At 36.0% G+C, this 13,084-nt stretch overlaps 1 protein-coding gene across 2 annotated transcripts in view; it reads left to right on the top strand.

Annotated features, from left to right (window-relative positions):
* Positions 1-12,219, top strand: part of LOC149845716 (protein serine/threonine kinase) — a 78,302-nt gene extending 66,083 nt beyond the window's left edge. Inside the window, exons 14-17 of one of the 2 annotated variants that reach the window (XM_089997710.1) lie at positions 9,425-9,668; positions 9,762-9,835; positions 11,635-11,764; positions 11,966-12,219. In XM_089997710.1, the coding sequence (XP_089853836.1) occupies positions 9,425-9,668; positions 9,762-9,835; positions 11,635-11,764; positions 11,966-12,115 (598 nt within the window). In that variant the 3' untranslated portion in view covers positions 12,116-12,219. Of the gene's footprint in view, positions 1-243; positions 297-9,424; positions 9,669-9,761; positions 9,836-11,634; positions 11,765-11,965 lie in introns of those variants that run through there. The other variant, XM_089997711.1, reaches the window with a different exon arrangement.
* The last annotated feature ends 865 nt before the right edge of the window (positions 12,220-13,084 follow it).

The raw sequence follows: 13,084 nt of genomic DNA, 5'->3' as shown, positions 1-13,084 counted from the left end.
TTTCTTATGCAGTTCTTTGCTTGTAATAGTTAGCCTACTTGTGCCAGTAAAATGCTTGTAATAATTTTAGCACCGTGCTCATGATAGTTTGCTCTATGACTCTGCTGAAAGCAAATTGCTATTTAATTCCCTGCCTACTTGACATATTAAATTATTCTGCTCAATTATGTTCTATATTGTCCTGTCTGTGCACCTACCAGTTTTTAGTGAAATTGACCCATTTTATGGGCATGTGATGGATAGGTAATACAGTCTGCGATGGCACGATGGCGTGATGAGATCAAGACAAAGCTCTTTCTCTGACATTTCGCTCCTGAGGACATGTTGGTAAATTTAGTATGAAGTGTATTTCAAAAATTCTCTTTTAATTAAACCTTGAGTTACTAAAACTGTTTTAATAAACTTCTTTTTGGTTTCGACAAATATAATGAGTTATGAAATCCCATGAACAAATTCTCAATTATTGAAACTGCATTTTGAAATCATTTGATTTCAATAGTTGTGCGAAATTCGACAAAGGAAAGTTTACGCTGTAATGCGCTCAAGGTCCATTGACTTGTAGTTTTAAAAATATCATTTTCCGCTGAAGTACTATTTAAACTCTGATAATCGTATGATTTCAAAGCTTTCTAAACTATTCTAAAAGTTACAAGTCCTGGATTTTTGGGACGTTACAAGCATTCGATTTCTCACTTGGATACAAAAGAGGAGACTCGTACCTTTGCAAAAATTGAAAGAACAAGGAAAACCACCGGTGAAAATTATCAGACGGCTCCTCCTTCCTCCTTTTCCTCTCTTCCTTTCTCTCTCTTTTTCTTTTCTTTCTTTCCTTTCCCCTTTTTTTTCTCTTAAATAGAGTGAGAGGGAGGTGACTCTTAAAATGTATTCATTTATCTCGTTGTATGTACATATATATATATATATATTCGTATATATATAGATACATATACATATATACTATGTCACATGGGTGCGGGGATGCGGCACTTCCAAAAAACATGGGTGCGGGGGTGCGGCAAAATATATATATATATATATATATATATATATATATATATATATATATATATATATATATATATAGGACTTATAACCAGTTTTTTTTGCTGGTGTGTTTGTTTGAAGACTTGTTACCCATGTTCTGCTTGTTGTGTACTTTGGCGCAATGGGACAAAATTGATGAACCGAAATGATTGACAATCTGATCGACCCAACCTGCTGTGGTTTGTTGGAGAGAGAGTCTTCACGAGGCCTACGACTGCCACTCCACTGCCACGCCACTGCCTAGGGTTCTTCAAATTTCATTTTATATACAGTTGCATACAGATCTCCAGTCTGGACTCTGGATGACAGTTAAAAGAAATTTATTGGATTTAACGTGGAAAAGAGAGCTCTACACCAGGCTACGGCTAGAGCACCCATCTCGTCAGGAGAAAAGTGAATACTAATAGACACCAAGGCTACCACCACCATTATCATTTATTATGGAGAGAGAAAATCCTTGACGAAGAAAGATCTGGATGGTTGAAGGATAAAGACTTCAAAAGGCTCTTGAATTTTGGTTTTAATTTTTGAGGAAGATGGATCATCATTTCCAAGTTAACAACATGTTTTCCAACGCTGCGAATTCATTGTTTGGAGGCAGAAATAGCATGGGATGCCAACAAAGCTCGTCAGATGTTGTGGACACAAGTGCCCCCTTTATAAAACAAGAGCAGCAACAACAAGCAGGCATCGACTGTTCCGTCCTTTCATTCTCTCATCCCTACCTGCAAGGATCCAGCAAGGGGTGGGGAGAGGTGAAGAATCTGCAAGTCCTCGTCAGGGAATAGGCAACTCTAAAGAGACCGAAGCTATCAAGGCCAAAATCAAAATCAAAATCCAGCAAAGGGCGGGTCCCGTTGCACGGTCAGCTATTAGCAGATTTTTTTTTAAAAATTCCGCAGCCCATTTCACATGGCAAATTAAAAAAAAAAATAAAAAAAATTAGACCAAAATGACCCTAGGTGCGGTCAACGCACCCAGGGTCGGGTTGACAACACCCGGTGCTGCACCCGCACGCGCACCCACATCACGTCTCGTTGACGCGGGTGCGGCACCTATCTAGCCGAATCCCTGTGACATAGGATATATACTATGTATATATGTATACATATCTCTCTCTATATAAATATAAATATATATATTATCTATTTTGCTCATAATAACCCGAAAAGGGTATTTTTGTAATTTTCTATTCTACGCATATTCCATTTGGAATATGATTGTATTTTTATTCTTTTATTTATTTATTTATTTATTTTTGTTTTTTTGTGGATTGTGCCACCTAGGGAAGGCTCCCCAAAAGAGTCATTAGGGAGCCCCCAACGGTCACAAATGTGACTGTTGGGGGCTCCCAACAACTCCTTTGAGAGCCTCCTATGTGTCTCCTCTTGTTGTGCATAAATAGGGGGTGTTTCCCTTTGTAAATTATCAAGCTTGTGAGCTCAAGCTCTTTTCACATTTTCAATATATTTTTCCTTTTCATGCCTTTGTGCATGATTATTTTTCTTACGCCTTTATACGTACTTGTTCAAGTGTTATTTGAGTGCCTTTGTGCATATCTCTTGTAAGGTATTTGTGCTTGTATGCGTATTGTCTCTTTGTAGACATTTTCACATGGTATCAGAGCTTGGTTAAAGATTGAAGATCGTGTGATTCTTCGTTTTTCGGGTGCCTTGAAAAACATGCCTTTGGCTTCTTGAAGATGGGAGTGGGGGCTTCTCTTCCTTCATTATTTTAGAAGGGCATTACGACAAGTAAGACTTAAAAATCTTATTGCGGCGCGTATTTCTTCTTTCATCTTTCCTCTCTAATAGGTGAAAAAGAGTCTCATTTCTCTCTTGGATTTAAACTCAATGGTTCCAACTATCACGTTTGGGCCGAAAACATGGAGGCTCACATAAAAGGGAAAGGTCTTTGGGGTTATGTTCAAGGCACAATCCCGGAACCGAAACAAAAAATGACCTTGATAGAGAAAGGTGAAATTAAGATTCTTGAAGGGGAGGAAAGAACCAAAGTCCTTGAGGAATATTCGAAAAAGCATGATGAATGGGAAATGAAAAATTTCAAAATATTGTCTTGGATTTTTTCTTCCGTTGAGACCAAAATCAACGCGAATATTATCAAATTCAAAAAGGTTTCTCAAGAATGGGAGTATCTTGAGAAAATGTATACTTCTAGGGACTTGGCCCATAAACATTACCTTCAAAAGAAGGCTCTAACTCTTCTTCAAGGCGAAATGACCATTAGAGAATATTTCACCATACTTTTTTCCATTTGGGATGAGCTTGCTATGCTCGAACCAAAATGGAGTGAAGAGGCGATTATACTTCGTTACAAATAATTAGAAGAAGATCGATTCTTTAATTTTTTGAATGAGCTAAGGCCTGAATTTGAGCAAATAAGGTATTCTCTTTTGTCATCTTTCACTCCCCCTTCTCTTGAGGATGTTCTCACCAAATTAAGTGGGGAAGAAACCCGTATGAGTCTAAGTAAGCAAGGGTCTAATGTGCTTGCAGTTCCATCCAATTTCGAAGACAATGATGGGGTCAATGCGGTGTCTAGGCCTGAAAACAATTTAAGAGCCTATTGTCCCCCTCATTTTAAAAATCAAAATCAAGGAGGAAATGGTGGACAAGGTGGAAAAAAAGATTATAGCAAAATTATTTGTTATTTTTGTAAAGAACCAGTGCATATCAAACCCGTTTGTCCCAAATGGAAGAAGTTGTTAGCCATGTCCACCACTTCTCAGCCGCAAAAGGAGGAGATCTCTTCAAGTGGATCCTTTCACTAAACCAAATTGTGGAGGCACTTCAACCTCTCCTCAAGGGAGCCATCTCGGGAGCCGTCGTGTCTTCTTTCTCTCCTCCAGGTAAAATTTCTTGGTTTTTGGATTCAGGTGCGTCTTTTCATATGTCCCGAAACATGTATACTCTTTCCGAATGTTCAAAAAATAGTTCTTTATCTTTTGTTTCTACTGCGGATGGGACTTCTCTTGAAATTAAATGTGTTGGGAATTTTGAAACTCAAAACTTTTTCATTCCCAAAATTAGATTTATACCAAAATTAAACTTGAACCTTCTCTCCGTTTCTCAACTCTCGGACCATGGATGTGATATTAAAATTTTCTCTGATAAATGTTTAATACAGGATCGCCGGTCCGGAAAATTGATTGGGAAAGACTCTAAAAAGGGGGACTTATATTATATGGACTCTCTTCAAGTTCCTAAAAATTCTTTTTGTAATGTTGCCCAACATAAAGATATAAATGTTTGGCACAAAAGACTTGGTCATCTCAATATTACCAAGTTATCTTATTTGCATTTTGCTAAAAAACTTTGTAAAGATACATTCTCTTGTAATGATTGCGTTCTTGGAAAAATGAGAAGTATGCCTTTTGAATAAAGATCCATGTTTACTTCTAAACCTTTTGAAATTGTTCATTCGGATGTTTGGGGACCGGCACCTATTGTTTCAAAATGAGGATTTGCCTATTATGTGATTTTTGTGGATGATTTTTCTAGATACTCTTGGATATATTTTCTTAGACATAAGCATGAAGTTTTTTCATGCTTTAAATCATATCATGTGATGATTAAAAATCAGTTTAATAGCGACTTAAAGATATTTAAAACCGATTCTAGAGGAGAGTATCTCTCAAATGAATTCAAGAAGTATCTTGAAGATAGTGGTATTGTTCATCAAAGGTCATGTCCTAAAACTCCTCAACAAAATGGGTTGACCGAAAGAAAACATAGGCATATCATTGAAACCACTCAAACTCTTCTTATAGCTCAAAATATTCCAAATTTTTTTGAGCTGAAGCTGTTCTTGCGTCTGTCTATATTATCAATCATTTATCATCTAGAAATTTGGGTAAAATCTCTCATTTTGAAACACGATATAAAAGGGAACCTGATTATAACAGATTGTGAATTTTTGGTTGCAAATGCTTTGTTCTTACAGATAAAAATGACAAACTTTCACCTAAAGTTATTCCCTGTGTCTTTCTTGGATATTCTAAGACTCAAAAAGGCTTTCGCTGTTACGATTTTAAAAATGATAAGTTACATGTTTCAAGAAATGTGACATTTTTGGAAAATGAGAGTGGTTTTGAAAAAAATGACTCACCATGAAAATGTTGACTATTCTTTCTTATTTGACCTATTATCTAGTAATGATGATATGTCTAGTGATGATGAAATATCATCAAACCATGATAATGATAATGAAGTAGACATTAACGACTTTAACTCACCTATTACTCAAGAAGACAAAACAACAAATGACCCAATAACCTATTCTCGTAGAGATAGAAATACTTTCAGAAGTGCAATTGAGCAATATAGTGATTCTATTCCCATACATGATCCCAGATGAACTGAAAAAAATAGGAAGCCTCCAACAAGATTTGTCTCTTTTGACTCTTTTTCACCTAAGTATAGAGCTTGTCTTAGTGCCATTCATTCTTATTTTGAACCAAGAAATTTTGAGGAAGCCAAAAAATATGTCGAATGACAAGAAGCTATGAAAAATGAACTCAAAGCTCTTAGGAAAGCTAACACATGGGAATTTTAAACTCTACTTTTTGGAAAGAAAACTATAGGTTGTCGTTGGGTGTTTAAAGTTAAGACTAAGAGCGAAGCTTGCTTAGTCGCGAAAGGGTATGGTCAAGAATATGAAATTGACTACAAAGAGACATTTGTACCCGTAGCACGAATGGTTACAGTCAGATGTCTCATCACTATTGCGTCTATTAAAAACTGGAACATTTTTCAAATGGATGTTAAAAATGCCTTTTTAAATGGTGATCTTAATGAAGAAGTTTATATGGATGCCCCACCAGGTATGAAAGTTCCTAAAGATAAAGTTCTTAGTCTTCAGAAAGCTCTCTATGGCTTGAAACAGACACTCAAAGCCTGGTATGACAGATTTAACAATGTTATGTTAGAAAATGAATTCTCTTCCTGTTATACAAATACTGCATTATTTATTAGAAAATCCGATGCAGGTATTGTGATATTATTATTATATGTTGATGATATGTTAATAACAGGTGATGATGTCAAAGAAGTCAAGGATATCAAATCCGTCTTGACTTCGAAATTTGAAATGTCAGACTTAGGGTTTCTGACATATTTCTTGGGAATTGAGGTTGCTTACTCGCAACGTGGTTATTTTCTATCTCAAACTAAACTTGCTTCTGAGATTATTGACAGGTCAGAAATCTCAGATAACAAAATTTGCGAAACTCCTAAAATAGTGGGCTCGAAAATGAAGATCGATGACGGGATTCCTCTGTCTGATCCTACTCCTTACAAACAACTGGTAGGCTCACTAATGTATCTTAGCATCACTCAGCCTGATTTGTCACATGCGATCCATATTTTCAGTCAGTTTCAACATGCTCCTACAATGGTTCACATGAGTGTCGTTCTTCGCATCATCGGATACTTAAAGAGAACTGCAAATAAGAGAGTATTTTTGTCTTCATCTTCTGAATTAAAGTTAATTGCCTATACTAATTTTGATCGGAGAGGTGACCCCAATAATCGTCACTCCACCACTGCTTTTTGTGTTTTCTTAGGTGAATCGTTAGTCTCTTGGAGGTGCAAGAAGGAACAAAAGGTCTCTTTGTCCTCCACCAAAGCCAAATATCGAGTCATGCCATCCACAACCATGGAAATTGTATGGATTCGGCGTCTTCTAGAAGATATGAGAGTCTATATTAAAGAGCCAACAAAGTTATGTTACGACAACAAAAGTGTAATTTATATTGCTAAGAATTATACTTTTCATGAACGCATGAAGCATATAGAGATGGATTGTCACTTTCAGGGAAGAATACTTGAAGAAGATCATTGATCTCCCATATGTGACGTCTGAGTACCAACTGGCTGATTTCTTCACTAAGGCTCTTTGTTCGCCTAGATTTAATTTTCTTCTTGGCAAACTTGCGGTTATCGCACCGTAAGTTTGAGGGGGGGTGTTAAAATGTAATCATTTATCTCATTGTATGTATGTATGTATGTATGTATGTATGTATATATATTGTTTATAATAACCTGAAAAGGGTATTTATGTAATTTTCTATTTTACGCATATTCCATTTGGAATATGATTGTATTTTTCTTCTTTTATTTATTTATTTTTTATTTTTTTGTGGATTATGCCACCAAGGGAAGGCTCCCCAAAAGAGTCGTTGGGGAGCTCCCTATGTGGCTCCTCTTGTTGTGCATAAATAGGGGTGTTTTCCCTTGTAAATTATCAAGCTTGTGAGCTCAAGCTCTTTTCACATTTTCAATATATTTTTCCTTTTCATGCCTTTGTGCATGATTATTTTTCTTACGCCTTTGTGCGTACTTGTTCAAGTGTTATTTGAGTGCCTTTGTGCACATCTCTTATGAGGTATTTGTGCTTGTATGCGTATTGTCTCTTCGTAGACATTTTTACAGTGACGCCCCTCCCTTCTCCAGCCCTCTAAATGGGCTGGAGAAGGAGAGTTTCCAAAATTTTGAAACTCCCTTCTCTTGTTTCCAAATTTTTAAAACTCCTCTATGTTGATTTTTTTTTAAACTTTCTAATTCTTTTAAAAGTCTTTTCTTAATCCTTCTTTAAGTCTTCTTAGGTATAAGGACTCTTTTAAGAAGTCCAAATCAACCCTAAATTAAAATTTCAGAATTAATAAAATTTAATTAAATAATTAAATAATTAAATAATTAAATATTTATTTATTAATTAATTAAATATTTTTGAATTTTTGAAGTTGGTTTAATTACTTTAGGAGTCTTCTTAACCCAAACTAACTTTAATTTAAAGCTTTAAACTTTAATTTAAAGCTAAATTTTTATTGGACATGGATTTGGGTCCGTATTCGAATCCAAATCCAAAACAAAATTGGATCATGATTTGGATTAAATCCAGATTAAAATTGGTCTTGAATAAGATCCAAATCCATAATAATTCGGATCATATGCATTAGATCCAATCCGATCCAACTTTGGATCCAGTTTGACAAACTGCTCAATTTTTAAAAAAATGCGATTTTCGGGCCAACCAGAACTCGAATTCAGAAAAGTAAAATATTGTTGCACTCAGAATTCTGAGACGCATCCAACGACATATTACACGAATACCAAATTCCGAATTTCGCCCGAAAATAACTCGAATTTCGCTCGAATTTAAAGGTAAAAAATAAAACCCTTTCTTACGCTTCGATTGACTCGTTTAGGCCTTGACAATGAGACCTGGGCCAAGCCCAGATTCCAAAGCATCGACCTAATATCGAGGTTTAAATGATTTTTCTCCCCGACTTAGCCAAATTTTTGACAAAATCATAAAATGACTAATTGTGAAAATGCGTGACATTACATTGGAACTTTTATGAGTCTCTCTTTTTGAATTTGTATGATTACTGGCATCATTAATTGACATTAAAAAAAAAGATCTGAGAGAGATTTACTACTAGAAACGGACAACATGATCAACAAAGAAAAAATCCATCTCCATTGCCTAAAAACAAAGAAGAAAGACCTTACAAAGGTGTTTCTGGCATTTCAAATTCAAAACTCAAGCACGGCAATTGTTTTCATTAGCATAAATTTGAAATCAGTTTAACAAAGATGTGGATCCAAATTAATACATGGAAAACCCCTAAACTACAAAAAGAAGACCAACTGTCTTTCTTGGTGCTATATCAACTGTCTTTCTTGGGGATTTCTTGTATTGTTCACACAGTAAGCAGCAAGATTGATAGGCATAATCTATTACATAGGCCAAGTATAGAGCGATGACTGTAACCACTACTATGTCACATGGCTGCCGTTGGCTTTTGCAGGACATGGGCATCACTATTTCTGGTCCTACACCCCTCTGTTATGACAGTGAAAATGCTGTTTGTATTGCCAGAGAGCCATAACTTCATGCTCATCCTCATCGAAATTGATTTGAGTATGTCCAATCTTATTGTGTTCCTCCCTTTCACTCCTAATTTTCTAATCTCATTGTTTTCTCTTGGAGCCATTGGAGATTGAGTGGTGAGTGTGAAAGTATACCATCATACCGCAGCCATCCTAGTGCAAGGGCATTTTAGGTTTTTTGGTGTTTCTTGTGCCCTGGTGGAGTTCTTTCTATAATTTATTCTTTCACTGCATAATATTTTGATGTAACATATTTTAGTTCCATCTTAATATTACTACAGATGTTCCTCTCTGAACCTTCTGTTTTGCATAACATGCATGAGAAATTTAACTTTTCAGACCCAAGTGTTAGTGAGGCAAGATGATTCTCTTTTCTGGAAATAGTATTATGGCAACAGAAATAATTTTGAGGTACAAATTGTGGTAGTAAAATCTAAAACTCAATCATATTTTTCCATATACAGGTTTATTGATATTGTTCAAGACCAGAAACTGCATCTATGGAAGAGTCAAACAGCTGAGTCATGCTTTTCTTCTCTCGTGTCTGCAATTTGTTCTTGTGGGTCTGGCAATCACCAACAGAGAGAAGTTGGATCTTCATCATCTTGGATCGCAGCTGGTCTTAACTCAGGACACATAAGGCTTCTTGATGCAAGAAGTGGGAACATAGTTGCACTTTGGCGGGCACATGATGGATTTATAACAAAAGTTAGTTTGACATATTTCCTTGAAATCAGAATTTGATGATTGAACTCAAATTTTTTGCCATGTTCTTCAGTCTTATCCTTTGGGATATTGCAGTTGGCAGCACCAGAAGACCATTTGCTTGTTTCAAGTTCCCTTGACAGAACGATGCGTGTGTGGGATCTAAGAAGGTATTTATGATGGTCATGAGAAATATAAAGAGAGATGCACACATGCACATCCATGCACACAAATACACATGTAAGGAGAGAGAGAGAGAGAGAGAGAGAGAGAGAGAGAGAGAGAGAGAGAGAGAGAGAGAGAGAGAGAGAGAGATGCTTATTAAATTTCTTTTGCTATTGACCTTTTCTTACATGGGGTTGCTTTGTGTTAATTGTTCTACCAAGAGTAATTCTTTTAAGTTCATAAGCATCACAACATATGAATTACCAACTATTTGTGGGGCTTAGTTAGAATCCTGCCTAAGTTGCCTAAGCTGCCTGGGCTACCTATGTACCAGCCTACTGCCTACAGGCACCATGTTCCTAATCGAATACCTAGGTGGCCGGGGGGGGGGGGGGGCACAAAGGTTGATACTTTATATTGTTTTTTATAATGTTAAAACCATAGTTGCCAATATTGTTCTCGATAAGGTTTTTCTTGGGATTTATTTTCCAAAAAGTTTTTTTTCTAGGAAAAAAAATCACAAGTATTAAAATTTGAAAAAATATAGTGAATAATAACAAATATAAGAAATAATAGGTTTTATCATTATTTTCTTGCACAAATATAAAGAAGCAATTAGAAAAGTTTTTAAAATATAAAAGCAAAAAAAATAATATAAAAAAAAATGTTTTTTGAAAATCTCAGGAATGCCTTAAGGGGGAACGTGGGGGTGGCGGCGTTGGTTTGTATTTGAATTTTTGAACAAATGCAAGCAACTTTTGAAAAGAAAATGGATCCTTTCATCTGTTGTGCTTGTTTGTAAATTCACAAGAAAACTTAGAATGTTATACACAATACAATACACCTGCTGTATATCTAATTTAGGGTTAGTGACTTGTTAAATGGGTTTCTGGTGGCAAAACAGAAATCCATCTGCTCTACCAAGTTCCTGCCTAAATGATGCCGAAAAGTAGCTGAAAATTCGGTCAGAATTGCAGTCTAGGTGATGCTTTTTTAATAAGTATATTGATACTCAAAACCTGGCCACATTTCTAGCATTTTCCCACATAGGCTCAGGATGAAAGATGGCTAGGGGTCTAGGTGGAGTTCTCTGACTAGGTTCTGACCTTTCCAGCAAGAATCCATTGAAATTGTTTGGTTTACTTAGCATTGAACTTAGTGAAAATAATATTGGTCAACCCCCATACCCCACTGTCATCTCAAATCTCAGTATCGAGATTTCCTCAGAATGGGAGAATCTCATGATAAATTTAAAATTTCTTATTTTGCAAAAATATCAGGAAAATATTCATATATATATAAGGTTAAATATTTGAAAAATACAAAAAATAAGGAAAATATGAAATGATATAAATAAAAAATACACAACACTCCAGGCACCCTAATAATCAAGTCACATGATGCCTTGTGTGTTTGAACTTTGAACAGCAAAGAGGATTTAGAAAATTTACTCAAAAGTATTCCCCCTTTTTGTTGTGGTGATTCTGCTTCAAATAGTCTACTAGTTTTTAGTGATACTAACCCATACTAGAGAAATTGAGAAGCAAAGTTTGTTTAAATAATTAACAGTGGGTGCCTGCACCCTTGCTATGGCAATTTAACAGACTATTGGGATTTGCTCCAACTAATGGCCCTTGTTGGTGGCAAAACCATGACTTGCACAAGGGTGTTCTATCAATTTCCCAGCCGAAGGATTCATTACTTAGGCTGGCATCCTCATTCAGTTTTTGATCTCCATTTTGTGAGATACCAATTTTTGCACTTATGCTATACTGCATCTTAATGTGGGTGACTTGTGCTGCAGGAACTGGCCAAGTCAGCTTTATGTCTTCAGTGGTCATTCAGATGGTGTTTCTGGTTTCTCAGTATGGGGTCAAGATATGATTTCGGTTTCTGGGAACAAGATCGGTCTTTCCTCACTTTGTCATTCAGAAGTAAGAAGATAGGACCTTTTTAGTTTTGCCTTGGTGAATTTGACTATTAGAAGCACTTTAAACAGTTGCATCTCTCCTTCCCAGTATCAAGTTATTTTTGTTATAATAACATGTTTCCTTGATTGTATATTAGTAATAACTTACTTTTTGTCACATTTTGTTCTCTTTCCTGTTCTAAGATTCTGCTTATCGATCTTACAGGAGCGACATCAACGGGTTAACCCACGAAAATTGTATACATCTGATTGTGGAGCTAGAAACATGTCAACTTTGTCAAGCATAAACATCCTTCCTTTTTCACGGTTGTTTGTTGTTGGAACAGAAGATGGCTTTTTGAAAATATGTTGCTAGATTCTTGTACCTCCAGATCAGTTATTTCTATTATAGGCAATGTGTTGAAGATCTTATGTTTTTGGAATGAGCTATGGTGTACAGATTATGAACTTGTACAGAAATATACTGATTTGCAAACTAGCATATTCTGGAGGTATACCATGGATGGCACAAGCTCCATCATCTTCCAGCTTTATCTGATATGTACATTAAGGATGGTACTCTCTCTCTCTCTCTCATTCATGCCGCAACAGGATCAGTTTCTTTTTAGAAGTTCAGGTAGGAGTTGCATCCACCATTCATGTTTTAGATACCATCACTTGCTCAAGTTTTCATTAACTTGGGATCTACTGCAACAAAGAACCACATTGTTGAAATGTATGAATGATGACAATGAGGCCACAACTCTTGCCTACCTATGACCATTCCAAGTTAGTAACATCCCTTACAGATACCAATCAGTGTCAAGTAAGTAGCCTGTCCCAGAGATGTTGACAGCAGTGTTTTTCATGCTGATGGGAGTAAAATCTGAAGTTCCCGTGTTTTCAGTTTTTTGCACATGCATCAGATTCATCATGCTAACGATGATGCATTTGTTGTTGAAACTTTCATTCCCTGCTTCTTGGCCATTCCATTATGCCAAAGATGTAACATTTGATCAGTAGTAGATTTTGATCTGAATGACTTGGATTTGAATTGTTTTCGCAATGGATGTATAATGCTTTTGTTGTAATTATAATTGGATTAGACTCGGGGAATTTGATCAAATTCAAAGAATGCATAATATATCAGATGCCTAATCAGGCCCGACTAGATAAGTCCTGGGAAAAGGACAGTGGAGTCCAAGGATCATAAATGAATTTGAGAAGCGTGTACAGAAAAGGGTATCCATCAGACCTCATCTCAGATGATCAATGAAATATCAATTATGATGACAATACCAGCGGCAATATATGCGGTAAATGGTCATAATGACAAATATGAAGC

Source organism: Nuphar pumila, chromosome 2, assembly GCF_984573655.1.
Source record: "Nuphar pumila chromosome 2, dmNupPumi1.hap1.1, whole genome shotgun sequence".
NCBI lineage: Eukaryota > Viridiplantae > Streptophyta > Magnoliopsida > Nymphaeales > Nymphaeaceae > Nuphar > Nuphar pumila.
The sequence above is the reverse complement of the archived record's forward strand: the minus strand, read 5'-3'. Positions and strand labels throughout refer to the sequence as shown.